Source organism: Hypanus sabinus, chromosome 2 (genome assembly GCF_030144855.1).
Source record: "Hypanus sabinus isolate sHypSab1 chromosome 2, sHypSab1.hap1, whole genome shotgun sequence".
Taxonomy (NCBI): Eukaryota; Metazoa; Chordata; class Chondrichthyes; order Myliobatiformes; family Dasyatidae; genus Hypanus; species Hypanus sabinus.
Genome location: NC_082707.1, coordinates 108,073,192 through 108,093,038, shown reverse-complemented (window position 1 = coordinate 108,093,038; position 19,847 = coordinate 108,073,192). Strand labels below are relative to the sequence as shown.

The window sequence follows — 19,847 nt, the reverse complement described above, 5'->3', positions numbered from 1 at the left end:
CCCTGGATGAGAATGTACAATGTGGACCCTGGATTAGAATGTGCACCCGGGATGAGAATGTGGAACCTGGATGAGAATGTGGAACCTGGATGAGAACATGGACCCTGGATGGGAACATGGACCCTGGATGAGAATGTGGAATGTGGACCCTGAATGAGAATGTGGACCCTGGATGAGAATGTGGAATGTGGACACTATATGAGAATGTGGAATGTGGACCCTGGATGAGAATGTGGAACTAATTGAGAATGTGGAATGTGGACCCTGAATGAGAATGTGGAATGTGGACCCTGGATGGAAATGTGGACCCTGGATGAGAACGTGGAATGTGGACCCTGAATGAGAATGTGGAATGCAGACCCTGGATGAGAATGTGGGCCCTAGATGCAAATGTACAATGTGGACCCTGGATGAGAATCTGCAATGTGGACCCTGAATGAGAATGTGGAATGCGGACCCTGGATGAGAATGTGGACCCTGGATGAGAATGTGGACGGCGAATGAGAATGTGGACCCTGGATGAGAATGTGGACCCTGGATGACGATGTGGAGCCTGGATCAGAATGTGGAATGCGGACCCTGGATGAGAATGTGAAATGTGGACCCTGGATGAAAATGTGGAATGTGGACCCTGGATGAGAATGTGGAATGTGGACCCTGGATGAGAATGTGGAATGTGGACTGTGGATGAGAATGTGGAATATGCACCCTGGATGAGAACCTGGAATGTGGACCCTGAATGAGAATGTGGAATTTAGACCCTGGATGAGAATGTGGGCCCTAGATGTGAATGTGGAATGTGGACCCGGGATGAGAATGTGCAATGTGGACCCTGGATGAGAATGTGGAATGTGGACCCTGGATGAGAATGTGAAATGTGGACCCTGGATGAGAATGTAGACCCTGGATGAGAATGCGAACCCTGGATAAGAATGTGGACCCTGGATGAGAATGTGGAACGTGGACCCTGGATGGGAATGTGGACCCTGGATGGGAATGTGCAATGTGGACCCTGGATGAGAATGTAGAATGTGGACCCTGAATGAGAATGTGGAATGCGGACCCTGGATGAGAATGTGGACCCTGGACGAGAATGTGGACCGCGAATGAGAATGTGGACCCTGGATGGGAATGTGCAATGTGGACCCTGGATGAGAATGTAGAATGTGGACCCTGAATGAGAATGTGGAATGCGGACCCTGGATGAGAATGTGGACCCTGGACGAGAATGTGGACCGCGAATGATAATGTGGACCCTGGATGAGAATGTGGACCCTGGATGAGGATGTGGACCCTGGATGAGAATGTGGAATGTGGACCCTGGATGAGGATGTGGACCCTGGATGAGAATGTGGAATGTGGACCCTGGATGAGGATGTGGACCCTGGATGAGAATGTGGAATGTGTACCCTGGATGAGAATGTGAAATATGGACCCTGGGTGAGAATGTGGACCCTGGATGAGAATGTGGACCCTGGATAAGACTGTGGACCCTGGATGAGAATGTGTAACCTGGATGAGAATATGGACCCTGAATGAGAATGTGGAATGCAGACCCTGGATGAGAATGTGGGCCCTAGATGCAAATGTGCAATCTGGACCCTGGATGAGAATGTGGAACGTGGACCCTGGATGAGAATGTGGAACGTGGACCCTGGAGGAGAATGTGGACCCTGGCGGAGAATGTGGACCCTGAATGAGAATGCGGACCCTGGATGGGAATGTGGAATGTGGACCCTGAATGAGAATGTGGAATGTAGACCCTGGATGAGAATGTGGATCCTGGATGAGAATGCGTAACCTGGATGAGAATGCGGAATGTGGACCCTGGATGAGAATGTGGAATGTGGACCCTGAATTAGAATGTGGACCCTGGATGAGAATGTGGACCCTGGATGAGAATGTGGAATGTGGACCCTCAATTAGAATGTGGACCCTGGATGAGAATGTGTAACCTGGATGAGAATGTGGAATGTGGACCCTGGATGAGAATGTGGACCCTGGATGAGAATGTGGAATGTGGACCCTGAATGAGAATGTGGAATGTGGACCCTGGATGAGAATGTGGACCCTGGATGAGAATGTGGACCCTAGATGAGAACGTGGACCCTGAAGAAGAATGTGTAAGCTGGATGAGAATGTGGACTCTGGACCCTGGATGAGAATGTGGACCCTGGATGAGGATGTGGACCCTGGATGAGAATGTGCAATGTGGACCCTGGATGAGAATTTGGACTGTGGACCCTGGATGAGAATGTGGACCCTGGATGAGGATGTGGACCATGGATGAGAATGTGGGCCCTGGATGAGAATGTGCAATGTGGACCCTGGATGAGAATGTGGAATGTGGACCCTGGATGAGAATGTGGAATGTGGACCCTGGAGGAGAATGTGGACCCTGGATGAGAATGTGGAATGTGGACCCTGGATGAGAATGTGGACCCTGGATGAGAATGTAGAATGTGGACCCTGAATGAGAATGTGGAATGTGGACCCTGGATGAGAATGTGGGCCCCAGATGCGAATGTGGAATGTGGACTCTGGATGAGAATGTGCAATGTGGACCCTGGATGAGAATGTGGAATGTGGACCCTGAATGAGAATGTGGAATGTGGACCCTGGATGAGAATGTGGACCCTGGACGAGAATGTGGACCGCGAATGAGAATGTGAACCCTGGATGAGAATGTGGACCCTGGATGAGGATGTGGACCCTGGATGAGAATGTGGAATGTGGACCCTGGATGAGTATGTGAAATGTGGACCCTGGATAAGAATGTGGACCCTGGATGAGAATGTGTAACCTGGATGAGAATGTGGACCCTGAATGAGAATGTGGAATGTGGACCCTGAATGAGAATGTGGAATGTGGACCCTGGATGAGAATGTGGAATGTGGACCCTGGATGAGAATGTGGAATGTGGACTCTGGATGAGAATGTGGAATGTGGAAACTCGATGAGAATGTGGACCCTGGATGAGAATGTGGAACCTGGATGAGAATGTGGAACGTGGACCCTGGATCAGAATGTGGAACATGGACCCTGGATGAGAATGTTGAATGTGGACCCTGGATGAGAATGTGGACCCTGGATGAGAATGTGGACCCTGGATGAGAATGTGGACCCTGGATTAGAATGTGGAACCTGGATGAGAATGTGGACCCTGGATGAGAATGTGCACCCTGGATCAGAATGTGGAATGTGGACCCTGGATTAGAATGTGGACCCTGGATGAGAATGTGGAACGTGGATGAGAATGTGGACCCTGGATGAGAATGTGGAACCTGGATTAGAATGTGGACCCTGGATGAGAATGTGGAATGTGGACCCTGGATGAGAATGTGGAATGTGGACCCTGAATGAGAATGTGGACCCTGAATGAGAATGTTGAATGTGGAAACTGGATGAGAATGTGGACCCTGGATGAGAATGTGGACCCTGGATTAGAATGTGGAAGCTGGATGAGAATGTGGACCCTGGACGAGAATGTGCACCCTGGATGAGAATGTGGAATGTGGACCCTGAATGAAAATGTGGACCCTGGATGAGAATGTGGACCATGGATGGGAACATGGACCCTGAATGAGAATGTGGAATGTGGACCCTGAATGAGAATGTGGACCCTGGATGAGAATGTGGAATGTGGTCCCTGGATGAGAATGTGGAATGTGGACACTATATGAGAATGTGGAATGTGGACCCTGGATGAGAATGTGGACCTAATTGAGAATGTGGAATGTGGACCCTGAATGAGAATGTGGAATGTGGACCCTGGATGGAAATGTGGACCCTGGATGAGAACGTGGAATGTGGACCCTGAATGAGAATGTGGAATGCAGACCCTGGATGAGAATGTGGGCCCTAGATGCAAATGTACAATGTGGACCCTGGATGAGAATGTGCAATGTGGACCCTGGATGAGAATGTGGAATGTGGACCCTGAATGAGAATGTGGAATGCGGACCCTGGATGAGAATGTGGACCCTGGATGAGAATGTGGACCGCGAATGAGAATGTGGACCCTGGATGAGAATGTGGACCCTGGATGACGATGTGGACCCTGGATCAGAATGTGGAATGCGGACCCTGGATGAGAATGTGAAATGTGGACCCTGGATGAGAATGTGGACCCTGGATGAGAATGTGGGCCCTGGATGAGAATGTGGACCCTGGATGAGAATGTGGAATGTGGACCCTGAATGAGAATGTGGAATGTGGAACCTGGATGAGAATGTGGAATGTGGACCCTGGATGAGAATGTGGAATGTGGACTGTGGATGAGAATGTGGAATGTGGACCTTGGATGAGAATGTGGACCCTGGATGAGAATGTGGAATATGCACCCTGGATGAGAACCTGGAATGTGGACCCTGAATGAGAATGTGGAATTTAGACCCTGGATGAGAATGTGGGCCCTAGATGTGAATGTGGAATGTGGACCCGGGATGAGAATGTGCAATGTGGACCCTGGATGAGAACGTGGAATGTGGACCCTGAATGAGAATGTGGAATGTGGACCCTGGATGAGAATGTGGACCGCGAATGAGAATGTGGACCCTGGATGAGAATGTGGAACCTGGATGAGAATGTGGAATGTGGACCCTGGATGAGAATGTGAAATGTGGACCCTGGATGAGAATGTAGACCCTGGATGAGAATGCGAACCCTGGATAAGAATGTGGACCCTGGATGAGAATGTGGAACGTGGACCCTGGATGGGAATGTGGACCCTGGATGGGAATGTGCAATGTGGACCCTGGATGAGAATGTAGAATGTGGACCCTGAATGAGAATGTGGAATGCGGACCCTGGATGAGAACGTGGACCCTGGATGAGAATGTGGACCGCGAATGAGAATGTGGACCCTGGATGAGAATGTGGACCCTGGATGAGGATGTGGACCCTGGATGAGGATGTGGACCCTGGATGAGAATGTGGAATGTGGACCCTGGATGAGGATGTGGACCCTGGATGAGAATGTGGAATGTGTACCCTGGATGAGAATGTGAAATATGGACCCTGGGTGAGAATGTGGACCCTGGATAAGACTGTGGACCCTGGATGAGAATGTGTAACCTGGATGAGAATGTGGACCCTGGATGAGAATGTGGAATGTGGAACCTGGATGAGAATGTGGAATGTGGACCCTGGATGAGAATGTGGAATGTGGACTCTGGATGAGAATGTGGAATGTGGACCTTGGATGAGAATGTGGACCCTAGATGAGAATGTGGACCGCGAATGAGAATGTGGACCCTGGATGAGAATGTGGACCCTGGATGAGGATGTGGACACTGGATGAGAATGTGGAATGTGGACCCTGGATGAGAATGTGAAATGTGGACCCTGGATGAGAATGTGGAACCTGGATCAGAATGTGGACCCTGGATAAGACTGTGGACCCTGGATGAGAATGTGTAACCTGGATGAGAATGTGGACCCTGGATGAGAATGTGGAATGTGGACCCTGAATGTGAATGTGGAATGTGGAACCTGGATGAGAATGTGGAATGTGGACCCTGGATGAGAATGTGGAATGTGGACTCTGGATGAGAATGTGGAATGTGGACCTTGGATGAGAATGTGGACCCTAGATGAGAATGTGGACCGCGAATGAGAATGTGGACCCTGGATGAGAATGTGGACCCTGGATGAGGATGTGGACACTGGATGAGAATGTGGAATGTGGACCCTGGATGAGAATGTGAAATGTGGACCCTGGATGAGAATGTGGACCCTGGATCAGAATGTGGACCCTGGATAAGACTGTGGACCCTGGATGAGAATGTGGAATGTGGACCCTGAATGAGAATGTGGAATGTGGACCCTGGATGAGAATGTGGAATGTGGACTCTGGATGAGAATGTGGAATGTGGACCTTGGATGAGAATGTGGACACTGAATGAGAATGTTGAATGTGGTCCCTGGATGAGAGTGAGGACCCTGGATTAGAATGTGTACCCTGGATTAGAATGTGGAACCTGGATGAGAATGTGGAGCCTGGATGAGAATGTGGACCCTGGATGAGAATGTGGACCGCGAATGAGAATGTGGACCCTGGATGAGAATGTGGACCCTGGATGAGGATGTGGACTCTGGATGAGAATGTGGAATGTGGACCCTGGATGAGAATGTGAAATGTGGACCCTGGATGAAAATGTGGACCCTGGATCAGAATGTGGACCCTGGATAAGACTGTGGACCCTGGATGAGAATGTGTAACCTGGATGAGAATGTGGACCCTGGATGAGAATGTGGAATGTGGACCCTGAATGAGAATGTGGAATGTGGACCCTGGATGAGAATGTGGACCCTGAATGAGAATGTTGAATGTGGACCCTGGATGAGAATGTGGACCCTGGATGAGAATGTGGACCCTGGATTAGAATGTGGACCCTGGATGAGAATGTGGAATGTGGACCCTGAATGAGAATGTGGAATGTGGAACCTGGATGAGAATGTGGAATGTGGACCCTGGATGAGAATGTGGAATGTGGACTCTGGATGAGAATGTGGAATGTGGACCTTGGATGAGAATGTGGACCCTAGATGAGAATGTGGACCGCGAATGAGAATGTGGACCCTGGATGAGAATGTGGACCCTGGATGAGGATGTGGACACTGGATGAGAATGTGGAATGTGGACCCTGGATGAGAATGTGAAATGTGGACCCTGGATGAGAATGTGGACCCTGGATCAGAATGTGGACCCTGGATAAGACTGTGGACCCTGGATGAGAATGTGTAACCTGGATGAGAATGTGGACCCCGGATGAGAATGTGGAATGTGGACCCTGAATGAGAATGTGGAATGTGGACTCTGGATGAGAATGTGGAATGTGGACCTTGGATGAGAATGTGGACACTGAATGAGAATGTTGAATGTGGTCCCTGGATGAGAGTGAGGACCCTGGATTAGAATGTGGACCCTGGATTAGAATGTGGAACCTGGATGAGAATGTGGAGCCTGGATGAGAATGTGGACCCTGGATGAGAATGTGGACCGCGAATGAGAATGTGGACCCTGGATGAGAATGTGGACCCTGGATGAGGATGTGGACCCTGGATGAGAATGTGGAATGTGGACCCTGGATGAGAATGTGAAATGTGGACCCTGGATGAAAATGTGGACCCTGGATCAGAATGTGGACCCTGGATAAGACTGTGGACCCTGGATGAGAATGTGTAACCTGGATGAGAATGTGGACCCTGGATGAGAATGTGGAATGTGGACCCTGAATGAGAATGTGGAATGTGGACCCTGGATGAGAATGTGGAATGTGGACCCTGGATGAGAATGTGCAATGTGGACCTTGGATGAGAATGTGGACCCTGAATGAGAATGTTGAATGTGGACCCTGGATGAGAATGTGGACCCTGGATGAGAATGTGGACCCTGGATTAGAATGTGGACCCTGGATTAGACTGTGGAACCTGGATGAGAATGTGGACCCTGGATGAGAATGTGGACCCTGGATGAGAATGTGGAATGTGGACCCTGGATTAGAATGTGGACCCTGGATGAGAATGTGGAACCTGGATGAGAACATGGACCCTGGATGAGAACATGGACCCTGGATGAGAATGTGGACCCTGGATGAGAATGTGGAATGTGGTCCCTGGATGAGAATGTGGAATGTGGTCCCTGGATGAGAATGTGGAATGTGGACCCTGTATGAGAATGTGGAATGTGGACCCTGAATGAGAATGTGGAATGCACACCCTGGACGAGAATGTGGGCCCTAGATGCTAATGTGCAATGTGGACCCTGGATGAGAATGTGCAATGTGGACCCTGGATGAGAATGTGGAATGTGGACCCTGAATGAGAATGTGGAATGCGGACCCTGGATGAGAATGTGGACCCTGCATGAGAATGTGGACCGCGAATGAGAATGTGGACCCTGGATGAGAATGTGGACGCTGGATGAGGATGTGGACCCTGGATGAGAATGTGGAATGTGGACCCTGGATGAGAATGTGAAATGTGGACGCTGGATGAGAATGTGGCCCCTGGATGAGAATGTGGACCCTGGATAAGACTGTGGACCCTGGATGAGAATGTGTAACCTGGATGAGAATGTGGACCCTGGATGAGAATGTGGAATGTGGACCCTGAATGAGAATGTGGAATGTGGAACCTGGATGAGAATGTGGAATGTGGACCCTGGATGAGAATGTGGAATGGGGACTCTGGATGAGAATGTGGAATGTGGACCTTGGATGAGAATGTGGACCCTAGATGAGAATGTGGACCGCGAATGAGAATGTGGACCCTGGATGAGAATGTGGACCCTGGATGAGGATGTGGACACTGGATGAGAATGTGGAATGTGGACCCTGGATGAGAATGTGAAATGTGGACCCTGGATCAGAAGGTGGACCCTGGATCAGAATGTGGACCCTGGATAAGACTGTGGACCCTGGATGAGAATGTGTAACCTGGATGAGAATGTGGACCCTGGATGAGAATGTGGAATGTGGACCCTGAATGAGAATGTGGAATGTGGACCCTGGATGAGAATGTGGAATGTGGACTCTGGATGAGAATGTGGAATGTGGACCTTGATGAGAATGTTGAATGTGGTCCCTGGATGAGAGTGAGGACCCTGGATTAGAATGTGGACCCTGGATTAGAATGTGGAACCTGGATGAGAATGTGGAGCCTGGATGAGAATGTGGACCCTGGATGAGAATGTACAATGTGGACCCTGGATTAGAATGTGCACCCGGGATGAGAATGTGGAACCTGGATGAGAACATGGACCCTGGATGGGAACATGGACCCTGGATGAGAATGTGGAATGTGGACCCTGAATGAGAATGTGGACCCTGGATGAGAATGTGGAATGTGGTCCCTGGATGAGAATGTGGAATGTGGACACTATATGAGAATGTGGAATGTGGACCCTGGATGAGAATGTGGACCTAATTGAGAATGTGGAATGTGGACCCTGAATGAGAATGTGGAATGTGGACCCTGGATGGAAATGTGGACCCTGGATGAGAACGTGGAATGTGGACCCTGAATGAGAATGTGGAATGCAGACCCTGGATGAGAATGTGGACCCTGGATGAGAATGTGGACCGCGAATGAGAATGTGGACCCTGGATGAGAATGTGCAATGTGGACCCTGGATGAGAATGTGGCATGTGGACCCTGAATGAGAATGTGGAATGCGGACCCTGGATGAGAATGTGGACCCTGGATGAGAATGTGGACCGCGAATGAGAATGTGGACCCTGGATGAGAATGTGGACCCTGGATGACGATGTGGACCCTGGATCAGAATGTGGAATGCGGACCCTGGATGAGAATGTGAAATGTGGACCCTGGATGAAAATGTGGACCCTGGATGAGAATGTGGAATGTGGACCCTGAATGAGAATGTGGAATGTGGACCCTGGATGAGAATGTGGAATGTGGACCCTGGATGAGAATGTGGAATGTGGACTGTGGATGAGAATGTGGAATGTGGACCTTGGATGAGAATGTGGACCCTGGATGAGAATGTGGAATATGCACCCTGGATGAGAACCTGGAATGTGGACCCTGAATGAGAATGTGGAATTTAGACCCTGGATGAGAATGTGGGCCCTAGATGTGAATGTGGAATGTGGACCCGGGATGAGAATGTGCAATGTGGACCCTGGATGAGAACGTGGAATGTGGACCCTGAATGAGAATGTGGAATGTGGACCCTGGATGAGAATGTGGACCGCGAATGAGAATGTGGACCCTGGATGAGAATGTGGAACCTGGATGAGAATGTGGAATGTGGACCCTGGATGAGAATGTGAAATGTGGACCCTGGATGAGAATGTAGACCCTGGATGAGAATGCGAACCCTGGATAAGAATGTGGACCCTGGATGAGAATGTGGAACGTGGACCCTGGATGGGAATGTGGACCCTGAATGGGAATGTGCAATGTGGACCCTGGATGAGAATGTAGAATGTGGACCCTGGATGAGAATGTGGACCCTGGACGAGAATGTGGACCGCGAATGAGAATGTGGACCCTGGATGAGAATGTGGACCCTGGATGAGGATGTGGACCCTGGATGAGAATGTGGAATGTGGACCCTGGATGAGGATGTGGACCCTGGATGAGAATGTGGAATGTGGACCCTGGATGAGGATGTGGACCCTGGATGAGAATGTGGAATGTGTACCCTGGATGAGAATGTGAAATATGGACCCTGGGTGAGAATGTGGACCCTGGATGAGAATGTGGACCCTGGATAAGACTGTGGACCCTGGATGAGAATGTGTAACCTGGATGAGAATGTGGACCCTGAATGAGAATGTGGAATGCAGACCCTGGATGAGAATGTGGGCCCTAGATGCAAATGTGCAATGTGGACCCTGGATGAGAATGTGGAACGTGGACCCTGGATGAGAATGTGGAACGTGGACCCTGGAGGAGAATGTGGACCCTGGCGGAGAATGTGGACCCTGAATGAGAATGCGGACCCTGGATGGGAATGTGGAATGTGGACCCTGAATGAGAATGTGGAATGTAGACCCTGGATGAGAATGTGGATCCTGGATGAGAATGCGTAACCTGGATGAGAATGCGGAATGTGGACCCTGGATGAGAATGTGGAATGTGGACCCTGAAATTAGAATGTGGACCCTGGATGAGAATGTGGACCCTGGATGAGAATGTGGAATGTGGACCCTGAATTAGAATGTGGACCCTGGATGAGAATGTGTAACCTGGATGAGAATGTGGAATGTGGACCCTGGATGAGAATGTGGACCCTGGATGAGAATGTGGAATGTGGACCCTGAATGAGAATGTGGAATGTGGACCCTGGATGAGAATGTGGACCCTGGATGAGAATGTGGACCCTAGATGAGAACGTGGACCCTGAAGAAGAATGTGTAAGCTGGATGAGAATGTGGACTCTGGACCCTGGATGAGAATGTGGACCCTGGATGAGGATGTGGACCCTGGATGAGAATGTGCAATGTGGACCCTGGATGAGAATTTGGACTGTGGACCCTGGATGAGAATGTGGACCCTGGATGAGGATGTGGACCATGGATGAGAATGTGGGCCCTGGATGAGAATGTGCAATGTGGACCCTGGATGAGAATGTGGAATGTGGACCCTGGATGAGAATGTGGAATGTGGACCCTGGAGGAGAATGTGGACCCGGGATGAGAATGTGGAATGTGGACCCTGGATGAGAATGTAGAATGTGGACCCTGAATGAGAATGTGGAATGTGGACCCTGGATGAGAATGTGGGCCCCAGATGCGAATGTGGAATGTGGACTCTGGATGAGAATGTGCAATGTGGACCCTGGATGAGAATATGGAATGTGGACCCTGAATGAGAATGTGGAATGTGGACCCTGGATGAGAATGTGGACCCTGGACGAGAATGTGGACCGCGAATGAGAATGTGAACCCTGGATGAGAATGTGGACCCTGGATGAGGATGTGGACCCAGGATGAGAATGTGGAATGTGGACCCTGGATGAGTATGTGAAATGTGGACCCTGGATAAGAATGTGGACCCTGGATGAGAATGTGTAACCTGGATGAGAATGTGGACCCTGGATGAGAATGTGGAATGTGGACCCTGAATGAGAATGTGGAATGTGGACCCTGGATGAGAATGTGGAATGTGGACCCTGGATGAGAATGTGGCATGTGGATGAGAATGTGGAACGTGGACCCTGGATCAGAATGTGGAACATGGACCCTGGATGAGAATGTTGAATGTGGACCCTGGATGAGAATGTGGACCCTGGATGAGAATGTGGACCCTGGATGAGAATGTGGACCCTGGATTAGAATGTGGAACCTGGATGAGAATGTGGACCCTGGATGAGAATGTGCACCCTGGATCAGAATGTGGAACGTGGATGAGAATGTGGACCCTGGATGAGAATGTGGAACCTGGATTAGAATGTGGACCCTGGATGAGAATGTGGAATGTGGACCCTGGATGAGAATGTGGAATGTGGACCCTGAATGAGAATGTGGACCCTGAATGAGAATGTTGAATGTGGACCCTGGATGAGAATGTGGACCCTGGATGAGAATGTGGACCCTGGATTAGAATGTGGAACCTGGATGAGAATGTGGACCCTGGACGACAATGTGCACCCTGGATGAGAATGTGGAACCTGGATGAGAATGTGGACCCTGAATGAGAATGTGGAACCTGGATTAGAATGTGGACCCTGGATGAGAATGTGGAATGTGGACCCTGGATGAGAATGTGGAATGTGGACCCTGGATGAGAATGTGGAACCTGGATTAGAATGTGGATCCTGGATGAGAACGTGGACCCTGGATGAGAATGTGGACCCTGGATGAGAATGTGGAACCTGGATGAGAAAGTGGAATGTGGACCCTGGATGAGAACGTGGACCCTGGATGAGAATGTGGAACCTGGATGAGAAAGTGGAATGTGGACCCTGGATGTGAAGGTGTAACCTGGATGAGAATGTGGAATATGGACCCTGAATGAGAATGTGGACTGTGGACCCTGAATGAGAATATGGAATGTGGACCCTGGATTAGAATGTGAAATGTGGACCCTGGATGAGAATGTGGACCCTGGATGAGAATGTGGACCCTGGATAAGAATGTGGACCCTGGATGAGTATGTGTAACCTGGATGAGAATGTGGACCCTGGATGAGAATGTGGAATGTGGACCCTGGATGAGAATGTGGACCCTGGAAGAGAATGTGGACCCTGGATGAGAATGTGGAATGTGGACCCTGAATTAGAATGTGGACCCTGGATGAGAATGTGTAACCTGGATGAGAATGTGGACCCTGGAAGAGAATGTGGACCCTGGAGGGGAATGTGGAATGTAGACCCTGAATGAGAATGTGGAATGTAGACCCTGGATGAGAATGTGGACCCTGGATGAGAATGCGTAACATGGATGAGAATGCGGAATGTGGACCCTGGATGAGAATGTGGAATGTGGACCCTGAATTAGAATGTGGACCCTGGATGAGAATGTGGACCCTGGAAGAGAATGTGGACCCTGGATGAGAATGTGGAATGTAGACCCTGAATTAGAATGTGGACCCTGGATGAGAATATGTAACCTGGATGAGAATGTGGAATGTGGACCCTGGATGAGAATGTGGACCCTGGATGAGAATGTGGAATGTGGACCCTGAATGAGAATGGGGAATGTGGACCCTGGATGAGAATGTGGACCCTGGATGAGAATGTGGACCCTAGGTGAGAACGTGGACCCTGAAGGAGAATGTGTAAGCTGGATGAGAATGTAGAATGTGGACCCTGGATGAGAATGTGGACCCTGGATGAGGATGTGGACCCTGGATGAGAATGTGGAATCTGTACCCTGGATGAGAATGTGGGCCCTGGATGAGAATGTGGAATGTGGACATTGGATGAGAATGTGCAATGTGGACCCTGGATGAGAATGTGGAATGTGGACCCTGGATTAGAATGTGAAATGTGGACCCTGGATGAGAATGTGGACCCTGGATGAGAATGTGGACCCTGGATAAGAATGTGGACCCTGGATGAGAATGTGTAACCTGGATGAGAATGTGGACCCTGGATGAGAATGTGGAATGTGGACCCTGGATGAGAATGTGGACCCTGGAAGAGAATGTGGACGCTAGATGAGAATGTGGAATGTGGACCCTGAATTAGAATGTGGACCCTGGATGAGAATGTGTAACCTGGATGAGAATGTGGACCCTGGATGAGAATGTGGAATGTGGTCCCTGAATGAGAATGTGGAATGTGGACCCTGGAGGAGAATGTGGACCCTGGATGAGAATGTGGAATGTGGACCCTGGATGAGAAGGTAGAATGTGGACCCTGAATGAAAATGTGGAATGTGGACCATGGATGAGAATGTGGGCCCTAGATGCGAATGTGGAATGTGGACTCTGGATGAGAATGTGCAATGTGGACCCTGGATGAGAATGTGGAATGTGGACCCTGAATGAGAATGTGGAATGTGGACCCTGGATGAGAATGTGGACCCTGGACGAGAATGTGGACCGCGAATGAGAATGTGGACCCTGGATGAGAATGTGGACCCTGGATGAGGATGTGGACCCTGGATGAGAATGTGGAATGTGGACCCTGGATGAGTATGTGAAATGTGGACCCTGGATAAGAATGTGTACCCTGGATGAGAATGTGTAACCTGGATGAGAATGTGGACCCTGGATGAGAATGTGGAATGTGGACCCTGAATGAGAATGTGGAATGTGGACCCTGGATGAGAATGTGGAATGTGGACCCTGGATGAGAATGTGGAATGTGGACTCTGGATGAGAATGTGGAATGTGGAAACTCGATGAGAATGTGGACCCTGGATGAGAATGTGGAACCTGGATGAGAATGTGGAACGTGGACCCTGGATCAGAATGTGGAACATGGACCCTGGATGAGAATGTGGAATGTGGACACTGGATGAGAATGTGGAATGTGGACCCTGCATGAGAATGTTGAATGTGGACCCTGGATGAGAATGTGGACCCTGGATGAGAATGTGGACCCTGGATGAGAATGTGGACCCTGGATTAGAATGTGGAACCTGGATGAGAATGTGGACCCTGGATGATAATGTGCACCCTGGATGAGAATGTGGAATGTGGACCCTGGATTAGAATGTGGACCCTGGATGAGAATGTGGAACCTGGATGAGAATGTGGACCCTGGATGAGAATGTGGAACATGGATTAGAATGTGGACCCTGGATGAGAATGTGGACCCTGGATGAGAATGTGGAACATGGATTAGAATGTGGACCCTGGATGAGAATGTGGAATGTGGACCCTGGATGAGAATGTGGAATGTGGACCCTGAATGAGAATGTGGACCCTGGATGAGAATGTGGACCCTGGATTAGAATGTGGAACCTGGATGAGAATGTGAACCCTGGACGAGAATGTGCACCCTGGATGAGAATGTGGAATGTGGACCCTGGATTAGAATGTGGACCCTGGATGAGAATGTGGAACCTGGATGAGAATGTGGACCCTGGATGAGAATGTGGAACCTGGATTAGAATGTGGACCCTGGATGAGAATGTGGAATGTGGACCCTGGATGAGAATGTGGAATGTGGACCCTGGATGAGAATGTGGAACCTGGATTAGAATGTGGACCCTGGATGAGAACGTGGACCCTGGATGAGAATGTGGACCCTGGATGAGAATGTGGAACCTGGATGAGAAAGTGGAATGTGGACCCTGGATGAGAACGTGGACCCTGGATCAGAACGTGGTCCCTGGATGTGAATGTGTAACCTGGATGAGAATGTGAATATGGACCCTGAATGAGAATGTGGACTGTGGACCCTGAATGAGAATATGGAATGTGGACCCTGGATTAGAATGTGAAATGTGGACCCTGGATGAGAATGTGGACACTGGATGAGAATGTGGACCCTGGATAAGAATGTGGACCCTGGATGAGAATGTGTAACCTGGATGAGAATGTGGACCCTGGATGAGAATGCGGAATGTGGACCCTGGATGAGAATGTGGACCCTGGAAGAGAATGTGGACCCTGGATGAGAATGTGTAATGTGGACCCTGAATTAGAATGTGGACCCTGGATGAGAATGTGTAACCTGGATGAGAATGTGGACCCTGAATGAGAATGCGGACCCCGGAGGGGAATGTGGAATGTGGACCCTGAATGAGAATGTGGAATGTAGACCCTGGATGAGAATGGACCCTGGATGAGAATGCGTAACCTGGATGAGAATGCGGAATGTGGACCCTGGATGAGAATGTGGAATGTGGACCCTGAATTAGAATGTGGACCCTGGATGAGAATGTGGACCCTGGAAGAGAATGTGGACCCTGGATGAGAATGTGGAATGTGGACCCTGAATTAGAATGTGGACCCTGGATGAGAATGTGTAACCTGGATGAGAATGTGGAATGTGGACCCTGGATCAGAATGTGGACCCTGGATGAGAATGTGGAATGTGGACCCTGAATGAGAATGTGGAATGTGGACCCTGGATGAGAATGTGGACGCTGGATAAGACTGTGGACCCTGGATGAGAATGTGTAACCTGGATGAGAATGTGGACCCTGAATGAGAATGTGGAATGCAGACCCTGGATGAGAATGTGGGCCCTAGATGCAAATGTGCAATGTGGACCCTGGATGAGAATGTGGAACGTGGACCCTGGATGAGAATGTGGAACGTGGACCCTGGAGGAGAATGTGGACCCTGGCGGAGAATGTGGACCCTGAATGAGAATGCGGACCCTGGATGGGAATGTGGAATGTGGACCCTGAATGAGAATGTGGAATGTAGACCCTGGATGAGAATGTGGATCCTGGATGAGAATGCGTAACCTGGATGAGAATGCGGAATGTGGACCCTGGATGAGAATGTGGAATGTGGACCCTGAATTAGAATGTGGACCCTGGATGAGAATGTGGACCCTGGATGAGAATGTGGAATGTGGACCCTGAATTAGAATGTGGACCCTGGATGAGAATGTGTAACCTGGATGAGAATGTGGACCCTGGATGAGAATGTGGAATGTGGACCCTGAATGAGAATGTGGAATGTGGACCCTGGATGAGAATGTGGAATGTGGACCCTGGATGAGAATGTGGCATGTGGATGAGAATGTGGAACGTGGACCCTGGATCAGAATGTGGAACATGGACCCTGGATGAGAATGTTGAATGTGGACCCTGGATGAGAATGTGGACCCTGGATGAGAATGTGGACCCTGGATGAGAATGTGGACCCTGGATTAGAATGTGGAACCTGGATGAGAATGTGGACCCTGGATGAGAATGTGCACCCTGGATCAGAATGTGGAACGTGGATGAGAATGTGGACCCTGGATGAGAATGTGGAACCTGGATTAGAATGTGGACCCTGGATGAGAATGTGGAATGTGGACCCTGGATGAGAATGTGGAATGTGGACCCTGAATGAGAATGTGGACCCTGAATGAGAATGTTGAATGTGGACCCTGGATGAGAATGTGGACCCTGGATGAGAATGTGGACCTCTGGGATTAGAATGTGGAACCTGGATGAGAATGTGGACCCTGGACGACAATGTGCACCCTGGATGAGAATGTGGAACCTGGATGAGAATGTGGACCCTGAATGAGAATGTGGAACCTGGATTAGAATGTGGACCCTGGATGAGAATGTGGAATGTGGACCCTGGATGAGAATGTGGAATGTGGACCCTGGATGAGAATGTGGAACCTGGATTAGAATGTGGATCCTGGATGAGAACGTGGACCCTGGATGAGAATGTGGACCCTGGATGAGAATGTGGAACCTGGATGAGAAAGTGGAATGTGGACCCTGGATGAGAACGTGGACCCTGGATGAGAATGTGGAACCTGGATGAGAAAGTGGAATGTGGACCCTGGATGTGAAGGTGTAACCTGGATGAGAATGTGGAATATGGACCCTGAATGAGAATGTGGACTGTGGACCCTGAATGAGAATATGGAATGTGGACCCTGGATTAGAATGTGAAATGTGGACCCTGGATGAGAATGTGGACCCTGGATGAGAATGTGGACCCTGGATAAGAATGTGGACCCTGGATGAGTATGTGTAACCTGGATGAGAATGTGGACCCTGGATGAGAATGTGGAATGTGGACCCTGGATGAGAATGTGGACCCTGGAAGAGAATGTGGACCCTGGATGAGAATGTGGAATGTGGACCCTGAATTAGAATGTGGACCCTGGATGAGAATGTGTAACCTGGATGAGAATGTGGACCCTGGAAGAGAATGTGGACCCTGGAGGGGAATGTGGAATGTAGACCCTGAATGAGAATGTGGAATGTAGACCCTGGATGAGAATGTGGACCCTGGATGAGAATGCGTAACATGGATGAGAATGCGGAATGTGGACCCTGGATGAGAATGTGGAATGTGGACCCTGAATTAGAATGTGGACCCTGGATGAGAATGTGGACCCTGGAAGAGAATGTGGACCCTGGATGAGAATGTGGAATGTAGACCCTGAATTAGAATGTGGACCCTGGATGAGAATATGTAACCTGGATGAGAATGTGGAATGTGGACCCTGGATGAGAATGTGGACCCTGGATGAGAATGTGGAATGTGGACCCTGAATGAGAATGGGGAATGTGGACCCTGGATGAGAATGTGGACCCTGGATGAGAATGTGGACCCTAGGTGAGAACGTGGACCCTGAAGGAGAATGTGTAAGCTGGATGAGAATGTAGAATGTGGACCCTGGATGAGAATGTGGACCCTGGATGAGGATGTGGACCCTGGATGAGAATGTGGAATCTGTACCCTGGATGAGAATGTGGGCCCTGGATGAGAATGTGGAATGTGGACATTGGATGAGAATGTGCAATGTGGACCCTGGATGAGAATGTGGAATGTGGACCCTGGATTAGAATGTGAAATGTGGACCCTGGATGAGAATGTGGACCCTGGATGAGAATGTGGACCCTGGATAAGAATGTGGACCCTGGATGAGAATGTGTAACCTGGATGAGAATGTGGACCCTGGATGAGAATGTGGAATGTGGACCCTGGATGAGAATGTGGACCCTGGAAGAGAATGTGGACGCTAGATGAGAATGTGGAATGTGGACCCTGAATTAGAATGTGGACCCTGGATGAGAATGTGTAACCTGGATGAGAATGTGGACCCTGGATGAGAATGTGGAATGTGGTCCCTGAATGAGAATGTGGAATGTGGACCCTGGAGGAGAATGTGGACCCTGGATGAGAATGTGGAATGTGGACCCTGGATGAGAAGGTAGAATGTGGACCCTGAATGAAAATGTGGAATGTGGACCATGGATGAGAATGTGGGCCCTAGATGCGAATGTGGAATGTGGACTCTGGATGAGAATGTGCAATGTGGACCCTGGATGAGAATGTGGAATGTGGACCCTGAATGAGAATGTGGAATGTGGACCCTGGATGAGAATGTGGACCCTGGACGAGAATGTGGACCGCGAATGAGAATGTGGACCCTGGATGAGAATGTGGACCCTGGATGAGGATGTGGACCCTGGATGAGAATGTGGAATGTGGACCCTGGATGAGTATGTGAAATGTGGACCCTGGATAAGAATGTGTACCCTGGATGAGAATGTGTAACCTGGATGAGAATGTGGACCCTGGATGAGAATGTGGAATGTGGACCCTGAATGAGAATGTGGAATGTGGACCCTGGATGAGAATGTGGAATGTGGACCCTGGATGAGAATGTGGAATGTGGACTCTGGATGAGAATGTGGAATGTGGAAACTCGATGAGAATGTGGACCCTGGATGAGAATGTGGAACCTGGATGAGAATGTGGAACGTGGACCCTGGATCAGAATGTGGAACATGGACCCTGGATGAGAATGTGGAATGTGGACACTGGATGAGAATGTGGAATGTGGACCCTGCATGAGAATGTTGAATGTGGACCCTGGATGAGAATGTGGACCCTGGATGAGAATGTGGACCCTGGATGAGAATGTGGACCCTGGATTAGAATGTGGAACCTGGATGAGAATGTGGACCCTGGATGATAATGTGCACCCTGGATGAGAATGTGGAATGTGGACCCTGGATTAGAATGTGGACCCTGGATGAGAATGTGGAACCTGGATGAGAATGTGGACCCTGGATGAGAATGTGGAACATGGATTAGAATGTGGACCCTGGATGAGAATGTGGACCCTGGATGAGAATGTGGAACATGGATTAGAATGTGGACCCTGGATGAGAATGTGGAATGTGGACCCTGGATGAGAATGTGGAATGTGGACCCTGAATGAGAATGTGGACCCTGGATGAGAATGTGGACCCTGGATTAGAATGTGGAACCTGGAT

The 19,847-nt window shown here is 49.6% G+C and overlaps 2 protein-coding genes across 9 annotated transcripts in view; both read right to left on the bottom strand.

Annotated features, from left to right (window-relative positions):
* paplna (papilin a, proteoglycan-like sulfated glycoprotein) overlaps positions 1 to 19,847 on the bottom strand; it is a 610,770-nt gene that overhangs the window by 354,990 nt on the left and 235,933 nt on the right. The window lies entirely within an intron of this gene.
* LOC132382022 (mucin-3B-like) lies at positions 8,710 to 15,283 on the bottom strand. Its single transcript, XM_059951840.1, has 2 exons — positions 15,120 to 15,283; positions 8,710 to 12,311 (listed from the first exon to the last, which is right to left on the bottom strand). The coding sequence occupies exon 2, from the start codon at positions 11,711 to 11,713 to the stop codon at positions 10,625 to 10,627; it is 1,089 nt and encodes a 362-aa protein (XP_059807823.1). The 5' UTR covers positions 11,714 to 12,311; positions 15,120 to 15,283; the 3' UTR covers positions 8,710 to 10,624.

Coding starts and splice junctions, on each gene's coding strand:
- LOC132382022 (XM_059951840.1), bottom strand. CDS start 11,713: ATGTTCCACATTCTGATCCAGGGTCCACGTTCCACATTCTCATCCACA.